This window comes from Barbatula barbatula, assembly GCF_947034865.1.
Source record: "Barbatula barbatula genome assembly, chromosome: 15".
Lineage (NCBI taxonomy): Eukaryota > Metazoa > Chordata > Actinopteri > Cypriniformes > Nemacheilidae > Barbatula > Barbatula barbatula.
The window spans coordinates 7,996,993-8,022,562 of NC_136778.1; the positions used below are offsets into that span (position 1 = coordinate 7,996,993).

Consider the following 25,570-nt stretch of genomic DNA (forward strand, 5'->3'; position numbering starts at 1 on the left):
AGTGACTTTTGACTATTAAAAAAAGGCCCACGTATTAAAAAATGCATGATTTTTTGTCAGCCGGTTTTATAAATGGTTTCCAACCATACCGAGTAAAATTAGCAAGATCAGACTCACCACTTTCATCATCTTTACAGCTAACAGACCCTGTGCTGCTGGTTGCATCTTCATAATCATCTTCCTCCTCTTCTTCAAGAGGCTGGGAAATCTCTTGGGGTTCAACAATTTCTCTCATCTCCCCCAGAAGTATAGAACTGACACTTTTATCATTATCTGAGTTCTTGTCCTCCTCTTGAGGAACAGGTGTGGGTTCCTGGCATTCTGTTGCAGCTGTATAAACATTCTCCTCTGTTTGAGCATTCAGCAATTCACTGGAATCTTCATCTATGGATGATGTGTAGTTTATGTTTTTAAATGCTAGAGAGATCTTGGGCTTTTTAGATACCACAGGAGGCTTTTTCTTGGGTGTGTTTTGTGATGCATCCCCCGTTGATGATAGGGTGTTTTCAAGACCATCCAGTTCGTCTGTGACCTTCACAACACCAAAATCTACAGGCCCATTTGTAAGGCTAGATGGTTGTGCTTCAATATGACTAAGCTGGCTTTGTTTACGTGGAGATGATGGTCTTTGCTTCTCATTTATATTTGGAGGTAAGCAAGAAACCTCAGGAACTGTGGGATGCTCTGTTTTTTTAGACTTCTCTGGTATCTTAGCTGTCATCTGTTCAGCCACTATTTCATGAGATTCAGAGCTACTAACTTCACTATTCCGTTTCACAGAGCGAAGTTGGATACTTTGGAGAGCAAATGGGGTGATCAGTGGCACACCAAATTGACTTTGCTCCTCAGACTGTGTGGCTTCTGACCTTCTCTCTGTGTTTACTGGCTTCAGGATGCCCTTCATTTCCTTCAAGCAAGCCGAGGAAGGTACATGTGGTGTTGTGCTGGGTAGGTGTGGAATTTGGCGAGAAGGATAAGCAGGGAGGGTGGGACAAAATGGAGGTGGAGGTGGAGGGCTTAAGGAAATATTGAGGTTTGAAAAGGCAGGGTCGTCATTCAACACCTCTGGAGGTGGAGGGGGTGGAAATTCTGGGGAGGAATTGATGTAAGGTGGGCTCATGAATGCTTGTTGATGGGGGGTCATGGATAAGACAGGTGGAGGTGGATTTATCTGCCTTGTACCACAAACAGGGCTGGGGGTAGGAAAGGATGGAGGGTTGTGAGGTACAAGAGCGATGGGAGTAGTTGGAAGAGGAGGCGGAGGAGGGACGTTGCTTCTGGTGGAATCAGAGGTGTTGGAGGAAAGAGAGGTGGAGGAAGATGAGATGGATACAGATGAAAGCAAGGATGACTTTCTTTCAGGTACTTTGGGTTTGCGTTTGCTGCCTGAAGGGGACATGCACCTCATGAATGAGGGCACAGGAGTGCCGGCTGTTGGAGTGTTTGATTGACTTGAGTAACCACTTGATGGGGAAGTCAATCGATGCACCCTGTCTGGTGATGAGGTGCCTGTAGTGGGCTTTACAGACACTACACTTCCATCCCGGGCAGGAGGAAGAGAATTCCGTGTACCATTTTGAAGGCTTCCTCCATTTGCCATTTCAACTGCTTGTGCGGCAGATTTAGATGGTGACTGCGTGTGGTCACCAGATGGATGAGGGTAGTCCATGTAGTAGCCCCAAGAATCAGCATAATCGGAACGTAGACTACTTGTATCGCTGTGAGATGGTGTGACGTGACAGATGGAGTAAACATTAGCCATCCCGGCTGCTGATACGTTACTGCTGTCTACACTGATGCTACTCTGGCTCCTGGGACGTAGCATCCAAGGGTCCTCATAGTCACTGCAGGAACTATGGGATGGCGAGGTGGAGGATCCTTTCCCTTTCCGCCCGTTCTGAAGCGACTGTTGGAGTGTTGCAATCAAGGACTCATTCAGAATAGATGCACTGTTAGTGGTAGAGCAAGTGTTCTTAGGCTTTCGACGTAGAGAGTCTGTGCGTGCTGGAGGAAGAGGCGGCTTCTTTTGTTTGCGAAGGGAGATGGAACGTGACAGCGAACGGTCGCTGTATAGGCTGGATCTGTCATCCTGCTGACCGAGGCACTCGTACATACTATGTCTTGCTGCCCTGCCTCCTATTCCATGACCATGGCCACTACCCTGGCTTCTTGATCTAAGGCCTGAATCCAAATGCATGGAAGTGTAGTAGCCGTCATTGTCCATCGAGTAGAGCGAACTGGAGTCTGTGCCTTTTGAGGAGCGCTCAAGGCTGCTATATTGATGATTTACGGGTGTGGAGCAGCTGGAAGTCAGCGTCCTTCTGGGCAACACATTCTCAGGGGTGTCGTAAATCCATTGCTCATCTGAAGACCCTGTTTCGGCTGCAATTGTGCTGTGGCTGTGCAGACTGCTATTTGATCTGCCGGTCTCACTACAGGTATCCCTGCCTGCTTCTGGTGTGTGGGAACCTGTTGCCACACTACTAGTGCTTGAGCTGTTGACAGTAGAGACCATGCTGAGAGGTCTACCTTTAGGGTACGGGGATCCAGAGATTGGGCTCTGGCCTGGACTTGATGGCGTGTGAAGTGCAATTACCTCAGAAGAACATGACATAGTGGCATTGGGTATCAGTGACGTTGAGTAGGCAGCATGTGGCGAAACTACACAAGCAGGACCAGAGCTCCACTCTCTTTGACTTCCTCTTACCTCCTGAGATTTTGGTCGGGCTGCCCTGGGGGCATTCCTCATGTGCACCACAGTATCATCAACCAGTAATTTTCCAATCTGATGAGGTGTTGGGGAATCTCCATGCCCAAAGGGGGTGCTACTATAAAGGGGGCTTGCATTTAAGGAAACCCGTGCTCCTCGTGGCAAGCTGTGGAAACGTTGAGTATTATTACTATATTGTGGTGCCATTGCAACTACTGGACTTCCAGGAGAGTTTTCATTTGAAATAGCGGAGATGTTGGTGGCAGAGGTGGAGATGCCAGACATCTGAGCAGCAATTCCTTGGCCCCTCTGAGCACGTATTCTCCTCATAGAGGGTGGGACGATCTTCACGTCCTCAGTCTGGCAGCCGGAATCTTTCGTTTGGGACCGACGTAGAGTTGAATTCCCATTTCCGACTCTCCCGAGTGTTGAATACTGTCCAGGGATAAACATGGACTGTGGTCGAAGCTCTCCTCCACGCCCTTTCGCTGCTACGAAGAAAAACAGAAATGGTATAATTATGACAAATGTTACAGTTGCTTGTTTTTCCATTTCCCTCCATCCCTGTGACATCAGCTGCCAATCAGATTAACCCCCACTACAGCTAATTTATTTGATTAGCCCCAGCTACATGTGGCATGTTAATGGCTTCTGGAAACTTGAATTGAGGTTGATAAAGAAATGGACATATTTGGTGCCAGTCTCTAAGAAAGTGTGTGTGAAAGTATTTATCTAACAGAGGATGGTTTTAAAAAGAGGGGATAGGCTGATGGTAACACATGCTATCTTCATGGGATTTTCACATATGCATGCATTTAGTTAAAAGCTGCGAGCTGTTAATGCATCCTTTTATCCATCATACACACAAACACAGGCCTTGCATCTTTATAATGTCACCCTTACCATACAGAAGTATTCTTGACATTTAAACCACCACCTTGAAAGCATTTCTATCTTATCAGCTTTAACTGTATCCCAAAAATAATGACAGCAGTGGATGGTGTTAGCCCTCATGTCATATTAATGCTACCAAAATCGGATACTTGCCAACGTTCTCATGACACAAAACGCACCCAACCCATAGGTATGCATGCATTCTTTTCTTCTTCAACTATATCTATTCTCATTTATTTCTACCCTCCCCCTATAGCTCTACTAATAAAATATAAGCACGTTGCCAGACGAATCTGAATAGAGGATTATGCAGCAGCTTTGCTATGTCAAACCAGGAACAAGATATCAGCATTCCCATAAAATAACACAAAGAAAAGTACAATTAGGGATCGTGCTGAGGGATGAGGTTAGAAATGGAATACTGCTGGATGCAGCTGTTGCATGCTGGGATTATATAACAGTGAGAGTAAAGAATTAAGGGCAAACAAACTGCATGCAAAAATGAAAACAGAAGAGAATAGTGTGATTCTCACGAGTACATTATAGTTTCTATGATGATTAGCAAAAGATGAGAATAGATCTTCAACTGGAATTGAGGAGATTTCAGATCAGAGATTCTAGGATTTCTATTTCAACGCAAAGCTAACATGAAATAGTTCAGAGTTGGAAAGGAGAGACAGGGTCATAACCAAATTAGATGGTCATGATAACTACAACTACAGTACTACATGATTTCAACTATCTACTTGGACACGGGTGAGGCAGGAGCAGCAGCAGAGACAGCTGGCAATACCATACCTAGTTCCAGTTGGATGCTGTCAGGAACCCCTGATATAGTCTTTCTCCGTTTAACCTTCTTGGGCCGGCGGGTCAGAGTGTCAGTGTTTATTAGAGAGCGGCGGATGCTGGCCTGCCTGTCAAATGTCTCGCCTGGAGACCAGTTGACGAGGACAGACAAGCAAAAGGGCCAGTTAGTAACATACATGCAGAGCAAGCGCACACACACACAAATACTGTGCCAGAACAACTTTCATGCAGAGCCACACACATTCAGAACAAGCAAACAATGGAAAAACAGACCAATTATTTCAGAATTTTTTTTTTTTTTTCATAAATTTAGAGATACATAAAACAAGAAAGATTTACTCGAAAAGTCAAATTCCTTAAGCTATTAAGATAGTTGAATACAATTAAGTTTATATTGTTTACTCCCTTGGTCCCAACATTTTGTGAGATTAATGCTTTAAACAAAGAACAAATTATTTTAAAAACATGGTATGAATGGAATTCTAGTCTTTGTCAACGAATCCTAATCCTTATGAAAATGACAATTTTGAAAAATTTCGCGTTTTATATATTTTTTTATATTTTACCGTTAAAAAAGGACAAAAATACTGATTAACACAATATTAATCAGTGTGCACTTTAAGTTTATAGTCACTATGTCTATATACTATACTTATAGTTGTTTAAAAATGTATTTGGTATATTAAAAAGACCTGGTTTGTAATAAGATTAGAAACAGTATTCTGTCCACAAAACCACTTTGAAAGTGCTGTAGCAGTGCCAAAGGGAGAGAGCTCCAGAGATTGTGCACTGTTGACTAAGATACAGTACGCTGGGAGGTCTGACTAAGTCACAGAACTGCCAGACTGAATTAGAGTGTGGGAGTTTATGTGCGTGTGTGCTTTTAAGTCTAATATTGCTTCTCCTTCCTGAGTCACGGTGAAGTTCGTGGGTTTCTTGAAGGGATTTGACATACAGAGCTTATCCTGTCTCATGAAGACAGGATAGTTATGTAGCAGGGGAGAATGTTCTTTTGGGTAAGCTGCCTGTTGTTCTATGTGTGTACATCACAGTGATGCTCAGGTAAAATGGTGCTTGAATGCTCAAATAAAAAATAACTTGTAGAAAAGGCCAGAGTGTAAAATCCAGAGAAGAGAATTATTGAACTGTTAATATTAAAAGTGCACAATTCATGTTAGATTTATCCATGTGGTTTTAGATTTAGAACAGGCAGTGTGTATAGTAATCATGCATGCAATACTCCAATGACAAACATTTGGAAACCACAGAAGTCATTTCTAACCTGTGACATTAATGGGAACAATATCCGTGAGAACGGCCTGGGCCTGCTGCCTCATCTTCTCCTCTGGAGTGGGCAGGTGCATGGCTTTGGTCAATGAACCTTTTCCATCAACATGAACTCCCTCCACCTGCGCTGGACTCTGTGATCTCATTTGGTCCTTCTCTTCCTCTCCTGAAGATGCTGTGGACTGAAAAAAGCAGGCAATAAAGTGAGTTTGATAGCGTTGGGGACAAACTTGACAAATCAAAAGTGATGCGTGTTTCTAAAGTCTTGGGAAGTTATTATTTTGTTTTAATTTTATTCAGAGGATTTAAACCGCCTCATTTGTCTGTACCCAACTTATCGGAGCTCCATTAATGTACAGAGCTGTTTCGCGGGCAACTAACCCCTAAACCACACAAACACCCAATAAAACCCTACAAACATTTAAATCCAGTGAAAGACTAACAGGAAAAAGAGGAAAGAGAGGGGGAAAGCCAGTGAGGCGTTAAAATTCCTTTCACGCATTGTGATTTTGAAATTTGAATGACATTCAGAACAGAGATACAAGTGGACCATCTGAAGTTTCAGTCCGACACCTGAGCCCCCCGGCCTCCAAAACAAACCGACTGAAATTAATACACGGCAACATCATAATTATCATTGTCCCTCCAGATCACTTACAATAACTAAAACTAACAATACCAAATGCAGCTGTGGATGGATTTAGTTTTTTAACAATTTTTTCAAAATTCTGCAAACTCTAGAAGACCTGAGAAACATGAGAAATCCCAGCCACGAAGTGGAAGCACTTAGCCTCAGTTAACCTCATCCTTGTGTGTGACAGTGGGCTGGGAATGTAGGTCTAGTGTGATGAAGAAGGTTAAAAGGCCATGGGATCTTTTTGGTTGGGTTAGGGGCCGTTGGAAGACAATGCGACCCCCTGAATCTTTACTTTAAAGGAGTCTGACCCTTCCAGGACCACTGAACGCAGTGTAATGAGGACATATGAAGCAGAAAAAAAGAGAAGGAGAGCAAGGGTATGTTGGGGTACTATAAACTCAATTTGGATGATTTCTAAAAACTTTTCTGATGATTCTACTGACTGCATTTAGTAAAAGCCCTGTTTTATCAAACCCCTTTGCCAGCACTCTGGTGAACAGCAGCTTTGTAATATGAAATATGCCTGTAAATAACGCAAGCAGTTTCCTAACAGATCTTTCTGAGCACTAGTTCCATTAGAGTTTCAGTCTCCCGGGGCCCGTCTCTCATAATGGGGCCACACATGGCTGACAACTTTAATGAAGCCAACAGAGATGCTGGGGAACTGAGGCAGGAGTCCCACAGAGGCTCATGTGGGAGCTGAGCACATGGAAGGCTGTGATACCCAGCTGCAGGCAGTCAGTCTATCCAGCAGAGGGTAGACAAATCCTAAAGCCTGCTTACACAGTCCGTTGTCACAGTATCACAAACTAGCTTTCTGAAATGATTTAGAAGTTTGGGCTGATGCTGAGAGCAGCTAATAGTTTTATGCTATTGGCAAAAAGCAAAATGGCTGAAATTATAAATCTATTACTTATTCTGCACTTTTTTAAATAATAAATATTATAATAAACAAAAATGACATTGATTTACACAGTAAAATCAAGTTTTAAAAATTAATAAAGTATTTACAGTAAAAAAACTGTTATTTTACAATATAGGATTTCTATGTAGTTTTGAGAATATATAGATGTTAAAAAGTAGCCGGTAATATAATAATTTTTTATAAATATTTTTATATTAATATTAATACATATTATTCACATTTTATTGTATATTATTTTTATTAAATTAAATTTAAACTACTCAACAGTTATTGAAAAGTATTTAATAAATTAGAATATAAAAAACAAAAAAAGATTTACATAGCAAAAATATGTTTTTGATTATTAGAATAAAATACCTTTCTATCAACGTCATCAGCTTCATTGTCCTCATCCTCATGTTCTGATTGTGTGGGGCCGGAGAAGGTGGGTGCTTGTGAGTAGTACTGTGAACTGCGGAAACCATCTTTCCTCAGTTTATCACATTCTGCAGGAACAGAGCAGACATTTTGCGGATTAATACAGACAGATATATTTACATCACATGCCTTCAGGTGAGACCACTGAGCTAAACATTTACTGAATCTTCAATAAAATGCACATTGTGTTGTTTTAGCTCCCTCTAGTGGTCTTACAGAGAAAGTATTAATTGTAGATTTCTTTTGGTTCAATAACTAAGAATTTAACAAAAATGTATTTGTATTGTCCTTTTCACAATACTGTAGCTTTATAAAAAGTTAAAAACAAATAGATGTGAGACAGTGAACTGGAAAAGTATAGATGAAAATCTTTACAATGTACTGTGTGTGTGTGTGTGTGTGTGTGTGTGTGTGTGTGTGTGTGTGACAGCATACAGACTGTATCATGCTAGCTTTCTGCGCTAACTGTTGCAGATGGCAGCCCCCCATTGGCACACATCCCACAAAAAGTAATTCAGTGAGATGAATCGAGCAGTCTGTCCCTATTCACAAACAAATGCTCGCCTGATGCATGTCTTTCCTATTTCCTGACTTTGACATTGACACTGCACCGTGACCGTAGCACTAGAATAAACTCTCTGAAATGCATCACTTTTAGGCTCTAATCATTTTAAGAGGTTTCCTAAAAATGTTCAGTGTCATTCTATCAATCAGTCTCACCCCAAACTCATGCCATGGGCTGAGCCGGTGTTGAGTGCAAGGATGCTTAAACAAACAAAGCACAATATCTGTCAAAATCGGACACATTTTTTTCCATCCACAGCGCTCTTTGTTTTCTCTCTGTGTCACCTGAAGTCTCTATCGTAGTAATATGACCTTCACACCTGCACCTGCATAATTAATCAGGCCTCACACCGACCACCTGTACTGATATAACAGCCTACCGCTCACGTTACATTTAACTTTCATCGACTGATTTCAGGCCAGGAACTGCGTATTGAACCCTGTTTTTTATTGCTCCAAGCCAAACCGCTAAACGGACCCACAGGCTGTTCCACAGGTGTCCGGTAGGAGATTAGTACAAGGAGTGACATCATGCGATGCGTTCACCTGCTGCTCTGTTTTTGTTCCCATAGCAATGCTGAGTCATGAAAAGTGCAGCGGTACGGCTTAGGCATGAGGTGCATCAGGTGCGCTTCTCTTACCTCTGAGGGCTGTTTTCAGGTTAACTTTGGCCTGGTGGTGCAGGTCTTCCACACAGGCCGGTCTGGAGCCCGGCAGAAAGACGTTCTCCTGTTGGTGCCATGGAGCAGTGTAGTGCACGGTCCACTTTTTCTCTTCATCCAAATTAGACACAGCTATAAAGAAATATAAATATTGAGACATTTTTTTTATTTGCTATAGCTCAAGTAGGGGTTGAGGGAAAATGTATATTTCAATATTTCTTATTTTTTCACAGTAGTACGACAGAAGACAAATAATCACCAAATATAGTTATTGATATCTAAACACTTAAGAAATAACATTTATTTATAATTGTATGTATATGACCCATATATTGATAAAATGTCATGTTGCCATAGGTCCCAGAATTTCCCCCCAAGCTAAACCACGGGTGGTCTGCACAACCCCAAAATCTGTCAACTGAAGAAGTAACAACCGAAGGTGCCCCAAATCAAACGTCAAGACTGATCTTGCTAACACACCGGTATAGGTGCAAATGGGCCATGATGGACCTGGGTGAAGGGAAAGACCCCTGTAGTTCAAACCACCAGCTGTCCCAACAGAGAACAAACAGGCTTGTCGTTAGAACGAGAGTTAAGAGAAAGCAAAAGAGCAGAGAGGGCAGAGGCGGGGGTTCTCTCACAGGTGCGAGCAGCTATCTGTCCACAGGTGGCATCGGCCGTTAAAATCATGATGGCCAGAGTCGCCAGACCGAAAAGTGGAGAACACGGGAGGTCATTGTGTTTATTCATGAGGCACCATGACTTTCAATGCAGAAGTGATTGACTGACATACCGATCTATGACCGCATATTCATCTATCAAGTGGTTCTCTGCAGAGACTCAAAATTCCCTCCAGAAGTTAAAAGATCATTTTTATCATACCATTTCTAGGCTTTTCTCTTTTTTTTAACAACACTATGAACGTATTGTTGTTTAAATCAGTGCAGAGCTTCAAAGGGACACCTTCTCTTCAAAGGCTCGTAACTGTGAATGTGCAAACATCAGGTAAGACAAAGCAGAACAACACATTTGCGTAATCAGAGGACATTTACTACTGTAGGACAAATACATTCATTTGTTCATTCTGATCACCGAACATCAAGGTTCTTAACTTCAAAGGTCCTTTAGGAATGTATTTTATTATTCTGAATAACCACAGGATCACAGGCCAGTGTAGGGAAAGTTGTTGCAGAAATATCGGAGCACTGATTTCCTATTGAATTTGTGAGTTTGCCTCAGGTTCGTTTCTGTTATGTGATTGTGGGCTTATGGGGGCAGTAATAGCTCAACAGGTCGATAAGTCTACTGTTATCAGATGTCTGTCACATAACCAGGCCCACATGATATCTGCATCCACTAAACACGAACTATCATGGATCGTGTTTGTTTATTAAAGGCAAATCTTTTTTATCTGCAACATTGGCTCAACCAAAGGCAGAGTCTGAAGGGATTATTATTAAGCACTTACACAAAAACTATCTTTTTCAAAATGACTTTAAAGGGTTAATTTGATGACATTTTAGCTTCAAAGGAAATGGTATTAGTCAGGATTCGTGCATACATTTCTCAAGTTTAAAGCTCCCACCCAAAATCACAGAATAAATTGTAAGTCCAGATGGATTCACACACACTCCTGGCACCAAAACATACACACTCGCAAACACATTTGTTCTATCTATCAGCAGGACCATTTGCGAAATGACAACCAGATACACAAACTGGTTTAACAACCTTCGTATTCATAGAGAAAGATAAAAGCGTAACTGGCCTTTGAAGTGTCCACAATAAATATCAGATGATCAGAATGGACAATTCACACACACTCAAACAGCTTTGTCTTTGCCCATTAAACCTGTGTTTGTGTAGAGAAAGGCCTTTCTTTTGGGAAGTGAGGAACAAAAATGGCACTGTGTAGGATATCAAACTTCACATCAAACTTCGCCTGACCTTAGCACTCCAAATTAGCCTATTCAAAACTCCCATAATCCCTTTGGACCTTGCTTGTAACCCGCACACACACATTTTTTTACATTTATGCATTTGGCAGACGCTTTTATCCAAAGCGTCTTTCATTCCATTGTACATTTTTGTTTCTGATTATGTGCAATCTTCTGGGATCGAACACATGACCTTGGTGTTGCTCTACCATGCCCTAACCACTGAGTCAAAGGATACACACGCACATCTATCTACCACGTGTAGGCCTGCCATTCGGATAAACTCATCCACTGCATCTCAGCTTAAATCAATGATTATCTATTGCAATTAAAACACAAATTCTTAAATGTGTTCTGCATTCTGAGAAATAAACAACTTAACATTTAACTACAATGCAGTACATCTCTCAGGAATCAGCCAGGTTTACGTGTAAATGTGCACACAATCATTATTAAATCTGTCTCTGACAGATACTGTGGATTCAGGTTAATAATTGAAACCAGAACGAATATAAAAAGCCAGATAAGCACACATGAATGAGACCGGGTCAATCTCTGGCCGTCCCGGGCAGCATTGGGTTGTTAACAGGCTTGTTTATTAAGCGTACAGGAAATGACTCATATATCACTGATAAGATACCATCTTAAAGCTTTGCGTAAGCACTGAGCGGAACACTTGATAGTCAAAAGATTGATTTGTCAATGTGAAACATCTCATAGACATGAATAAAAAATCCACCAATCCCAAACCTCCTCAAAATAAACAAATATTTAATCGATCAATCAAAACTTGTAACTACTCAAACATGTTAACAACTCAACAGGAATGAATATGATTCCCAAATGAACTTGAAGAAACAAAGCAAAAGTCTTACCTTTCCGTTTAAAGTATTTGACAACAGACTTGAATGAGGTCCCAATGAACACCATTATTCCAGTGTGTGTCAGGTGGACCCAGTATTATGGACCCAATTATTTCAGCCTTCCAGTGTACAGTAGCCCAGTTTGTAGACAATCCTGTGTCTACTTACAAATGAGTCAGTATGAGCCTCTCCCTACTTGATCAACGCTTATCGCCGCAACGAGCCCCTCCTACACACACACACACCCCCTCAGCCCAACCCTGGGAAACACCCCCACCTTCTTCACGCACACACACACACACTTACTCCCTGGGGGTCAGAGGGAGGGGTGGCGTAGATGCCCCTCTGTTCATCTCAGCTTCGGTTACCAGGGAGCTTTTCCTACCCTCGCTCTCCTTTACTTGGCTTTATGTTTTGCTCATCCGAATCTGCCCCACCTCTACTCAAATACACTTATAGAAAAAAAAGCTTATAGAAAAGAAATCACGATCAGCTCAGTTGTTTTTTAAAGTTGGCAATGAGATCAAATAGAGAGCAAATGGAAACTTGTTCAGGTCTCTTGCTATAATCCTGAAAGAAAAAAGTCAACCCTTGATCAGGGAGACATGTCATCCTTTGTATCTATGGTGCTTATGGCCCTATAAACAACCATCTCATGTGTCCTTTTTTAATTCTCTTAATCATTTATAAGAGATAAAAAACTCCAAGATCACTAAAAGAGTCTCTGAGAACTGAAAATCCTTGAACCCTAAAGCTTTGTTTTCATCTGTTGTAACCGAGCCGGTGTGTCTATATGGTTCGGTGTGTTTATACTTGGCACACATGTGTGTTTTCATCTTGGTCTTGACTGGACGACAGAAGGAGCGAGTCTCCCATTGATAAGCTGGCTTGCCGTGAGCGCACAGCCACTGAATCTAGAACATTGGAATATAGATCGCACACAAACACACAATCTGCCTATTGTCGACATGTGGACACACACACACACCATGACCCGGTTTCTTTTCATTTTAAGGGGGGATGCAGTTGGATTTGAAAGGAGGGGGGTGGATGGGTGAATGAATCTGGACATGAATGGAGTTGCAACTAATTACTGAACTAGAGGGGGCAATGCAGTAACACCCCTCCCCCAAATACCCCCCCAGCCCATAGCAAGCAAAACACACATTTCAGCTTTTCTTGGTCTTTATTCATTTGGTTGTTGTATTTAGTTGTTAACATGTTTTTGTGTAACAAGTGTGTCCGTAAGAAGTGTGTGTGTGTCACACTTTTGTACTTGCCAATCTGAAACAGTGGGGCTGTTCTCGGAGTAAAACCACCCTTTTTCTCTACATCTAACGCCTTTTCTCTGTGCACGTGTGTGTATTACAGGATGAGTGTATTCCTGTGTGCATGCACTCCATGCTGCCTGGCACGCGTACAGTATTAGGATTATTCATGCTGGTGTGGACTGCAGTAATTAACACGGTATTGTTGAGTTCTCACTCCACAGACCGCTCAACATCTCTGTCTGTCACTCCAGGATTACAACCATGTCAAACATGATCACTCTGTGTATTCATGCATGCGTACGTTCTGTCTATGTCAGTCAAAATGAAATGTTTATGCAAACCACAATAAGAAATGAAAGTAACCTGAATGTCATTAGCATAGACAACTCAGACATTGGCCGTGTTTTCATTAGTGTTTTATGATCTTCAAAAGTGATTTAGTCAAACATCCGATCAGAGCAAAAGGTTTTTTCACAATTGGTTTGGGCTCTCTTTAATTTCAATTTCTCTCTTTATCTGACATACACACATTCACACTCGTTCCGTGTGTGTATGTGTGAAGAAGCTGTTTTCACTTCCACTCCTTTCAAACATAAAGCCTGTGTCTTTAAGCTTTTCTAAACAATTTCCCTATTACTCTGCTTGTGTTGAAATGGAGTTAGCCAATTATCTACCGTACATTTTCCATATATGCTTAGTCAATGTTGATTCTTACTTTAAATTTAAATACAAAACAAATTCTTACAACAGGTACAGCAAAGAAATCTGGTTCTCATCATAAACTGTATAAAAGATGGATAGCGGGACGCCGCCTCCTTCCATTGTATTGAATTGAGTGTAAAACGTCTGACAATGGGCGCTGACATGCCATGCCAAATTGTCAGTTTGGAGCCTGGGCCTGCCCAGAAGGAAACGTCCGTGGATCCAGAGTCTGCACATTAGTGGAGTGCGGTATCAATTTCATGCCCATATTCCCTGATGACTCAATCGTAAATGAAGAAATCATGTTACTGGACCCCTATCTTATAACTTACTATAACCAAGCTTATTAAAAAAAGAAACATTCATCAACGTGACAAAAACTAAAACAGAAAACATCTTTGGGAAAAGATATTAGAAGTGTAATCAGATTTTATGGTTTGGCTCCTGTCCCATTTGTTTACAAGGTTTGGGCGGGGTTTATGACCTGTACTGCAGCCAGACATCAGGGGCCGATCAAAGAGCCCAGAGCTTTCCTTTTCAGGACGTGTGAGGCACCCCTGGTTCTGATAGGTTGCTGCAAACGTTTTAAATGCAACAAGCACCTAAAAAAATGCAGTTGATATGAAATGTCAAGTGAAATGTTTGCATTTGCATTTATTTACTGAAACATATATTTTTACTTAATGGACACATACAAGGGTATATGAGAATATTCTTACTGTATCCATTGGGCAGACCATTTTATTCAAAATAATCTATAAAATGAATTGTTTTCTTTTCATTTCACTGATTTAAGTCAACTGTTTTAATATTTTAAGGCAAGCAAGACCACTACTCTATACAAATAGAAAGCATATTATTTTGATTCATCTCTGATCTTCTGTCCTCTCCTAAACTTCTATCCATCCCATTTCTTATTCACTCTGTTGTCATAGCTTCTGATGCCCATTCAAATCCTTATTGATCTTTCCTCTCTTTTTTCCCCGTGGCTCTGCTGTACTGACCTTAAAAGCACTCGTCCGTTTTATCCTAGAAATAAAAAGGGAGTGAGACACACATGGAGAGTCAGGAGCGAGAGAACTCCAGCCAGCACCGAACCTGTTCACAATATGTTTACTCAGTGAACGGAGGTCAACTCTCACAACCTCAACCCAAACGCAGCTGTCACTGTAGATGTTTAGAGGTTATGACGAAACCATCTTTTATCCACGGGTGTCATGTCTTGTCATCTATTTTTAGGCTAAACCCCATTTTTACAATTAAACTGCCCGATTGATCTGTGCAACTTACAGCCATTACAGCCCTTACAGAGTGAAGGTGAGAGAGCTCACACACTTTAGACCCAAAACAATGCGTTTACACATAACAAATCGCTCAGTCCCTCTCTATGAGATACAGCAGCTGTAAAATACCTATCAACATTCTACTGCCATAAAACAAGAGAAATCTACATAAAAACAACCAAAGCCAGCTTGGGTATAAAAGAAAGGCACTAAAAGGCTTTTGAAATAAAGCCCAGGCATATTTGCATTTAGTTTGATTTGCAGATAAGGCTTGTTAAAAGAGGAACGGGCTGCCAGGAGGGACAGAAAACATCCATACAAACTACACCATGATGCTTTAAAAGGGCCTGTGTCCATCCATGCAGGAGTTGTGTTGTATTGTGCGTCTCCTGAAAGGAGACTCTAGCAATGTCATGGCTGGAGTTTGTCTGCGTGATTGTGTGTGGAAAGGGTCAGGCACTGTGTTGAATAATAGGGCTGGGCCTCGTAGCGAAGCCATTCCTTGCTATTGTATCACCAATGAGAAAATCAAACAGCTTGAGCAGCAAATGACATAAATGTACAACCTCATAGGAGAAGAGCATGTTGTCGGGAGATACTATCAGTGCTCTCTCACCAGATGAATGAAGTTCTAAGGGAAAACCAGAGAGAGATGAAGGAAAATAAGTGAGTGCAAAAGCCACACCTTGATTAATACAGAAGAGCAGACCATGAAAGAGATGAAAAAAAAACATAATTCAAAGGAAAAGATCAAACATGAACAGAGAGTAAAAGATGCCGCCGTAAACTAGTCTGCTTCTTTTTAAATTACAGATCAGAAAAAAAAGATTCGGATTAATAATTCAAATTGAGGGGTCTTGTTTTGAGAAACTCCTGCAGGAAAGCCCTCATGCATTCTCAGTGAAAACCTAAAGAGTGCATGACTAGTTCCCTCACCCCAGCAAGATCGTTTATAAATCTGCTAGGTTTTATTCAATCAATAATCCAAAAACATTTATTTTGTGTTACGAGGATTTAATTTAATTCATGTTAATTTAAATTGTATGATAGCTGGCAAAAAAACAGTACCATGTGTCCTATGGTGTGACTGCAAAATTGCGAAAACAAACACTATTTTATTTATGACATAAAAAGGCAGATTTAGGACATATGTGCGATTTATTTGTCAACCACCCATATACATTTTATATGAATGTTCATACTTTCCTTTTTTATAACTATATAATTATTTTAAAAGCTGCAAGTGTTTTTTTGTCACAAACTGCTTAAAACACAGTTTCATGTTTCATTTCAAATGTAACCAATACATTAAATATATACAAGCAGTGGTCGACCCTGAACTTTGGCTCCAGTTTCTGCTTTATTTAAATGAGAACAACCACCCAGGCCGGCTATAAATAAGACCAAGACAGTGCGATTTCTGAACACAAACAGGCGTGCAATGGGCAGCACTGGGCGGGTAGCTGTTGCTGCGTTCCTCTCACACATAAACATGGTGGACATGGTGAGAGTTGTAATTCTGTCTGTTTTGTGTCTTATTTGTGTGGAGATTTAATGGCTTTAGGGTGTTAAAGTGATTTGTGTCCCTCTTTTTAAGTTACAAGGGGGATCACCCACGCACGCACGCACGCGCACGCACGCACACCTTTTCCTGTCGACTCCACATACAGCAGTCTGAGGGGAACCATTAGACATACTGAAGAAATCTTTCAGTTTGAGCTCTGGTCTCAAGACATCTCATCAGCTGAGCATGTTCCGCTGCAATGACCTGACATGGAACACAAAGCTCTTCATTTCCCCAATGCACAGCGCCAATCAGATGAGAGAGAATGCATGGAAACAAGTCCATACTACACACATACAGTATTACACACACACCTCAGCACCAGGGCGTCTCAGGACACATAAGACAAGGATACACCAAGCTTTGAGTCTTCTTGAACTTGTGTTTAGGCATCGGCACAAATCTGACTGCTTGTGAAATTGGGCAGAGTCTTTGTCTGAAATTCTTCGTGCATTTAAAGCAAGTGCCCATGCTAACTCCAAAAGGCCATGTGGATGTAATGTCAATATGATGTTGACATGCCTGTGTGCTTGTCTCATCACATAATCACACTGTAATGCAGCTCATTGAATTCATCACGGTGGGCATGATGTGTCTCCTTTTCAGATTTAAGGACAAAACACAGACTAAAATGAAAATCAAAGACTGATTTATCTTTAAAAAGCTATAGTAAGATGGTTGTGTTAAAGCTGTGAATCTTAATTTCCGGTTATAAATCATTTTTATAAGCTTACAGTGCATGATTACTGTTTATTTATACTTTCAGCTCTTGTTTACAATTTCATTTGACATCATTAACATGTAAATACATAAAGTACCTAGAATTCCTAGAATTTCATGTTTTAAAAACGAGGAAATATCAAATTAAATGATACAAATTGCAGCTTTAATGGAGCATTAGGGTGTTTCAGGCTAGGAAATCTATCCCACATCAAACAGAAGGACAAGTGAATAAAATGTTTGTGTGCAAAACAAAATTCAACCCACATTTTCCATCAACGGTGACCTTAGAAGGGTGACACCAAATCGAAGAGTATCAAATGGAATCTATGAGCAGCAGGACGTCTGGACCTGATTAGAAGATGATAACCAGCCTGTCAGCGTCCAGCTGGATTTTCCATTGATCCTCATAGGGGAAGACTTAAAATAGTTAAATAGATCCGATTCTAATGTTCAACTGAAGCAACTGACCCATATTTGTGACTAGGAATGGAAAACAGTGGAACTAAGGAAAACTAAGATAATAAAAAGTATAGCTCAACTCCTCAAAATGCATCTGGCAAATGCATAAACAAACTTGCAATAAAACGGACGCTATGAAATCTTGCTGGAACAACAGACCTCTCAAAGGACACTGTATGGACACTTAATAAATCATAAATATAACAGCCAAAGCCAACCAGACCGATTTACAACATCGTTTAACACAGCAGTCCTTAGAGGCAACTTCCATTGGGAGAGGATGGAGTCGAGGTTGCCGTGGAGACAGGATGTGATGATGCCAAGAAGTACCAAGTGGACTCCAATCTATTCCCTGTGTCAATAACACGAGACAAGGGACTCCGAGCATACTGTATATGCCACATTACACACAGAGATATGAATCTATACGTAGAGATATATTTATATAGAAGGAAACAAGAAGATAATATTTTGGAGACAATGGAAGCATCAGTGTAGGGACATGCCCAATAAAATGCTAATTAACAAGCTTTTAATAGGCAAGATAGGATGACCGCTCCCATGCCAATGCTGGAGATCTTCACATCTTATATTAATACACAGAGCATTCCTTAACCCCCCAACCCCCCAGACCAAACGACGCACACGAGACAACCATTTAGCCCCACAATTCATGCTAAAAAAAATCTTCAAATAGGCATCTTTGAAGACAACCGGATTTAGAGGGAGATTAATTTCCTTAAGTGTCAAGAGACTCGACAAGTGTATGCTCAAAGGTGAGAGGTTGTATACAAGGGCTTCTGGAGCAGGTGTGTGTGCAGAGGCTTGGATATACCATAATCCTATCCAGTGAACCCCTCTGAATTATGCAGGAGAAGATGGAAGCGGGGTCCGGGGGGGCTCTTTTAAAAAGCACTCAAATATCCCCCTCCCTGCGATCCTGTATCCCTGTGTCCTATTATTATGATGAAGCACAAACAACAAAAACCAGGAGTTCATTTCATATAGATGGTAAAATGCTTTAATAACGTGCCTGTGTTTCTGAGGACTCCCAGAGGAGTCTGGGTAATTCAATGATCAAATATTGAATTTTTAAGACCCCCAGCGGATTAACCTTGACAGGAGCAGCATATTTCACTTTTACGATAAATGTCAAATCAAGTAAAATGCCAGTTTTGACAATGCAGGTGGAAATACACACCTTCATGTGCTTTTGTACTGTGTATTACATATAAAAAGAAACAGTTTAAATGGTACAAAAATGTCTTAACTGTTTAATTAGTACAAAATATCCTGATTCTTACAATTGACTGTTGTTTAGAGTTGATTAAAGTAAAAGTGCACATAACTTTTTTCCATTTTGTGTGATGGAGACTAATGCATCTTATTTTTTCCCTGTTAAACATTGTATGAGTGGCGCCATCTAGTGGTTATAGTCGGTTTAAACACACATAATTGTCCTAATTGCACGTTGCTTTGAAATAAAAATTACAATTGCAGTACATTATGCATAAATTACAAATAAGCCTTCTGATACACGATGTCTGTACAGTATTATGTGTGGCCAGAAGAACAGTATGTTGGTCATCTGACAGACCTTTATCTGCTCATGAGACTTAAAGACTGAGCTAAAGCCAAATCAGCGGCTGTTAATTCACCTGTTCACAGCCGGATCACAAACACTTGATCCTTTCCAATCGTGTTATTGAGGTGTGTGTGTGTTACCTAATTCAGCATGCATTGATGCACAAACGGAATACTATTTGTTGTGACAAAACTAACCTTGATCTGAAAAAGAAGCAAAAGGCGCATAAAGGAAACATGATGCATGCATTCATTGTAAAGCCAAGGCTAAAATAACTTATGTCAACAGGATTCCTGTAAAGCCGATAAGTTAGTGATTGTGCAGAGAAGGTTTTTCTATGGCCATGATGGCTTACCTTTCATTCAAAACTGTTGTCGGGGGAGAGAAGCTTGTCTCAGCATTTTAACCCCTTCTAACCTTTCCTCTAATGTCATTAAGCACACTTGCTTTAGACAGTCTATGTGATCAATACTTGTGACGCCTATCAGATTTCATACTCTGAGATGCAAGTATGCTTGTATCGGTGAACAAAAAGCTACTTTTTCTTATAACAACTCCAATCTGTTTATCTGTCACCTACTCCCACATCTCTAAATAAAAATTGTCTTACCTCTCAAACCCCTAAAGAGGTTAATCTGCCAACCAAAACTTAATTACAGGGGCCATGATGGAACACAGGGCCCAATTAGAGCCCAAACTAAACCAAACAAGCCAGAGAGACCCAATTAGAGGCAGTCTCACAGTGATCGAAAGGGTCTGGTGTGACAGAATTAAGCGTTTTAAAATCACACGCACGTAACACGAACATCCATAACGTTTACATGTAGTGACCTCCTGTCACACTCAACCAACACACAATACAAAGAGACACACGAAGATGCTCTCCAAAGTTCATTAGAGCAGATGTGGGTTTCCAGTGAAAGTAGACTGTGATGGATGGACCACTGGAAACCTTTAGCTTAAGAATCTTTTAATCTTCTGCGGAACACACAAACCGGGTCCCCATGAGCCAACAGCTCAGATATATGTGACTGGCATGCTAACCACTGGGTTACAGCTCTGACAACCACCCTATACTTAAACCTTAATTTTTGTTTTTATGTGGTTGGGTAAAGTCAGTTGTATAAGTAATGGCCCACCTCTCCAAGTCACACAACCCGGTATAAGCATCCAATGTATCATTCATGTCCACAACACAAGTGGTGCAGACAAGTTATAGGCTACACTACAATTGAATAGTCCTCCAAGTTACTACCTCTATCACCTAAAAACAAAAGGAACATTCTTCTACAATGATCGACAAGTCTTAGTCATTCTCACAAGACAGTGACCACACTGAATGACGGTTCTTTACAGTTGCGCAGCTCTTCCCCCCATTATTAATGAGGTGGGGGTGGGAGAAAAGGAGAAAGAGGGAAATGTTAAAGAAAGGGAATGTGAGAGAAAGATGGAAAGCGGAAGGCAGTAACAGAATCCACCTGTCTTTAAAGAAGGGTAACATAAGCAGTGAGATTTCTTTTGTCCTGCTTCTGACATCAGCAGGGGATGTGTGTGCAAGCCTGAGGGGTTTCAACCAATAACAAAGTGCTTTTGTCATTCTTCTGGATGGAACTGTAAGAGTTAGTTAGGCAGGGTATAGATGAAGCCTTTTGTATTCAATATCCACAGCAAGGGGCTAAGGCTACCCACAATCCCTCACTGAGATTAAGGATATAAGGACAGGCACAAACAATAGTAAAGACCAAAATAACTTTGGCCTCCTTAGGCAGGGGTCTGATGGAGTTATCCGAATGGTGGACACCAGTGAAGTCTATATTGTATCTGCAATGGAACGGTCACTAGAGTACTATGGATGTTATTTTTTAACAGATAACAGTATTTAAAGTGTTAGTTCACCCAAAATTGAAAATGCTGTCCTCATTTACTCACCCTATTGTCGTTTCAAACCTTAATGACTTTATGATATTTTGAAGAAAGTTGGTAACCGAACATCACTGGCCCCCATTCACATCTACTGTATGGACACAAAACCAATGCAGTGAACAACTTTCTTCAAAATATCTTCTTTTGTGTTCTGAGGAAGAAATAAAGTTATACAGGTTTGAAATGACAAGAGAGCGAGTAAATGATTACAGAATTAACATTTTTGGGAAACTATCATTTTAAGTAGTTTCATTAGAAAATAAAATGCAAAATGGCCTAGAATCACCATGTAGAACTAACAATTTGGCACAATTTTGTCTTTGCCTCTGTAAACAATCTTGGTTCCAATTTCAAACTCCCTGGAGAAATGAATGTGGTTAAACACGTCTCATTATTTAGTGTCTGTTCCTGCTGGTTTCTGTCACTCCCTCGAGTCATTGAGGAATATTATCACCCTGACCACCCACCGATCAGGATGCTTGAGCTCAGCTTAACAGAGATCTGTGCAACACCTGCTCACTGTTAATACTGTAACACTACTTCGTGACCAGTGTCACAGAACAATACACAACGAAAAGAAGGGTAAATCATCAGGAATAGAAAAGAAAGAGAAGAGAGGGGAAAGTGTGCGTATGTTTTAGAGTCAGTACTAAAAGTGTTAATTCACAAAGGCAAGATACTATGCTGAAGACAAGCAGAGCTGATATATGGAGCATCTTGAGCTGTCACAACACATCAGCTCAGACTCGTGTGAGGAGAGAGAAACAGTCGGCTCTACGTTGACACCAGAACAGCCCAGATCAAATGTAACCCAAACATACAAACACCGACAGCACTGTCAAGAAGCAGAAAAACATGGTTTACCACAAATAGTAAATAAAAGTGTTAGGGATTTTACTATTCTCTAAAAAACGAATCTCATTGCTTATAAAACCTCAAGCACTAACATCCAGTTAAAGCCTTCATCCTTGTATCTCCATATTCTTTTGTTTAATTAAAGTGCAGTGTTTTTTCCATTTCCTTAAAAAAATATAAATTTGGACGTACAAAGTTTCGGCAAGGACAGCAAAGATCCATATCAATTGAATGTAGAACCAAAAATCTTCATCCAACACCTTTTTATCCTTTATCCACTCCTTTACCGCTTACATTATAGAACGTGTGCTATTTTCTTTCATATCACACCACCTCTTCCGTCTACAGCTCCTTTCCCATTTACACTGACTCATTGTGTTCCTCTTCACCTTTTTTTGATCTGGTGTCCCCTTTTCATTCTTTTTATCAGATACTAATTGACTGTGTGAGGTGATGAGGTTCTATATCTGGGTCAGCTTTGTCCCTTCCATCAGAATCAGGAAAGATCAGTCAGCTGTTTCCTATTGTCCCCAGTTCCCACTAGCAGCTGGGTCACATCTCCTCTGCTTCTTATCACTCTACTGTATCTGAGCATCTGATATGAGTCGTTTAGGCAATCAATACATGCTGACACAAGCTTAAAGGGTCTATCTGGACAGTTAAATGCTGTTACTGATTAAAGACTGCTTTTCAAACTGGGCTACAAAGAGGTTGTCTTTTTCTACATCATCACATCCACAAAAACCATTCAGATCACATACTGTACCCCGACATTTATATGAGCATCCATCATATTTTCACATTTTTGGTTCAAATCCCAACAACTGCCATGGATTGAACACATAAGTACCTCATCGTGAATGGCCAAACGTCTCTATGAAAGATCAATAAATGGCTTTCTACGTCATATTAAGTGAATGAAGCTAACCTTATTGAAGGCAGGAAGGCAAGGGGCCCCGAGGGGTCGTCCGAAGAGGTTCCGTTATGTCCCGAAAGGTCAAAGGTCACAAAGTCTGAACCGCTGTGAGCGGATTGATTTAAACACACTTATACAAAAGCAGTCATACCAAAGCCAATGACAGCATAGTGGTGTGTTCTGTCACAACCTAAAGGTTACTTTAATGATTTATTAGGCTAATAACATAGACAGCTCTGATATTAAATTCTGACCGGATGAGCAGGGTTTAAACCCGTTATAAAATTCTTATTCAAACAAACGTATGACCCCACATTTGATTTTAATGCAGTCAAAAGTTGAACTACTAGAATATAACTATCAGTTCCGGGTGTAAACAATTGTTTATCATCATACTTATTAATAATAAATGTCTTTAATCTAGGGCAGTCAAACGATTAATGGTGATTAATCGCATCCTGAATAAAAGTTTGTGTTTAGATAATATAGGTCAGTGTGTACTGTGCTGCCTATTGATTTTGAATTTATAAAAACATACACAAACATGCATATATTTAAAAAATATATACAAATGCATAAACAATTATATATAATTAAAATGATTGGTAAATATAAATAAATACATGTAAACGTTTCCTAAATATGTATACATTTATTGTTTATGTGTCTATAAATACAAAATGTATATGCACAGTACACAGACTAATATTTTGTAAACACAAACTTTTATTTTGGACGTGATTAATCGCGACTAATCGTTTGACAGTCCTACTTCAATCAATCAATTGTCAATTATAGAGTTTTCAAATGTCAATTGTAGTCTCAATATGTATTTCAAAAGTTATTTATGACGGACAAACGCATTTTATAAACATTGATAATTCAATCATATATCATAAATCATTTTTCATTTTACTTTTCCGTCAACCAGACGCTAGACTACAGCCATTCCACAACACAAATCCACTAAACACCACCAAACAAACAGTTACGATTTTCAAAAGCTGTACACTTACAGGGAATGCAGGATATTGAGTTCCTTTTGCAACAGGATTGAGAGCGTGTGAGCGTATCTCCTTGTGTTCCTTTACCCTCAGCTCTTAACATGGGTTTAGGGGTCCATAGTGATTCTGGTCTCTGATGGACCTTAGAGGCCAAAAGTCTACGCCTGATGCTGCACTCCGTCCTGGTGCCAGGGTTAGGATCAACGGCCGTAGATTGGAGCTGTAAAGGTGGTGTGTTGCCCATCTTGCAGTTGGAATGGTTGGCATCCCGCTCTTTGTAGCAGGCCTTGTACCAGCAGCTCAGTACAGGAACCGTTGAGAGGTGCTGAGCATATGTTAGCATGCTGAGGATCCTCAGGCCCAGAGCTGTCCTGGGGCGGACCTTAATTGTAACCCCTCCCTCACTCCCCGTTTGCCCACCCCTTAATCAAGGAACTTCAGGTCTGACCCCTGCCGTCCCCACCTCAACTCTGGGGGAAGGGTAGCAGTGGGCAGGGCTTTCTCTTTGCAGCATGCAAGGGACCCTGTCAAAGCCTTGGATCTTCAGAAGACAAACCCCTCGGCTCCTCTCCACACTCCTTTCTTCTGGTCCCACTTGAATTGATTTTCGCCAACAAAGGCAGAGACCCTCAGAGTTTCAAATTACACGCAGAACAGCATCTTCAGAACAAGCAAAAGATCTGCCAAACCACACTATGATAGTTTGAGATTTCATTAAGATCAGAAACCCATAGTTTAGAAAGTTTCAGAGGTTTCAATCAATGCCGTTGAAGTAAAGATAATGAATGTAAAATGGCATCACAAAACATCCCCCAAGATGTTAAAAGAAAGATCTTCACTGTCATGTTTTTTAAATTGAGAATGTTATATCCAGAGAAACAAACTTAAGATCCCGCAAGAAACCAGAGATCTTGTACAAGTTTACTGCTGATCAGGATTCAGGAAACATGAAGGCTGACTATCATCCTCTTTGCCCTGCTACTGTTTGACCAGCATGTTTGCCTTCCCCTGCTTCGCTTGGAGTTAATCTCTTAACCCAGATTATCAGACACAGTCACACAGACGCTCCCAGGTAATTAAACCTGATATTACCTATATATATTATATATATTCAAGACATATATCACCTAGAACAGAATCTAACACGTCAGATTCTACCACCTTCACATTAAATGCACAGCTATCTTGACCACATTTAGGTTTTCTGAATAGTACAACAAATAATCATCAACAATTGTATAATCGGACATGCATGTATTTTTCTGTGCCCTTGTGACTGTTAATCATACTTCGTGTACTGTGATCAGTAAAATCTACTGAGTATTTATTTTTGAGTGTCTAATCACATGTGTTAATCTGAATACAATCGGATTAAAGTGAATTGTTTTGGGTGTTGCAAACCTGCTGATGTGGAAATTTGTGTAGCCCAGGAAGGCTCAGCAAGCAAGGGCAGTGAAATAGCGCCCTCTAGCCATGGATTGGCAAATAAACTGCATCGCAGTCCCACATGGAATTAATAGGCATTTTCTACCTTATAAAAGATATATTATTTTCCAAAAAATAAAAACACATTGCATATCAA

The 25,570-nt window shown here is 40.5% G+C and overlaps 1 protein-coding gene across 6 annotated transcripts in view; it reads right to left on the reverse strand.

Annotated features, from left to right (window-relative positions):
• nhsl1b (NHS-like 1b) overlaps positions 1 to 25,570 on the reverse strand; it is a 75,649-nt gene that overhangs the window by 6,168 nt on the left and 43,911 nt on the right. For 3 of the 6 annotated variants that reach the window (XM_079474888.1, XM_079474890.1, XM_079474892.1), the window contains exons 2-6: positions 8,883 to 9,035; positions 7,618 to 7,745; positions 5,694 to 5,880; positions 4,403 to 4,534; positions 118 to 3,201 (exon numbers count right to left, since the gene is read on the reverse strand). In XM_079474888.1, the coding sequence (XP_079331014.1) occupies positions 118 to 3,201; positions 4,403 to 4,534; positions 5,694 to 5,880; positions 7,618 to 7,745; positions 8,883 to 9,035 (3,684 nt within the window). Of the gene's footprint in view, positions 1 to 117; positions 3,202 to 4,402; positions 4,535 to 5,693; positions 5,881 to 7,617; positions 7,746 to 8,882; positions 9,036 to 11,715; positions 11,867 to 25,570 lie in introns of those variants that run through there. The other 3 variants (XM_079474889.1, XM_079474893.1, XM_079474891.1) reach the window with 2 other exon arrangements.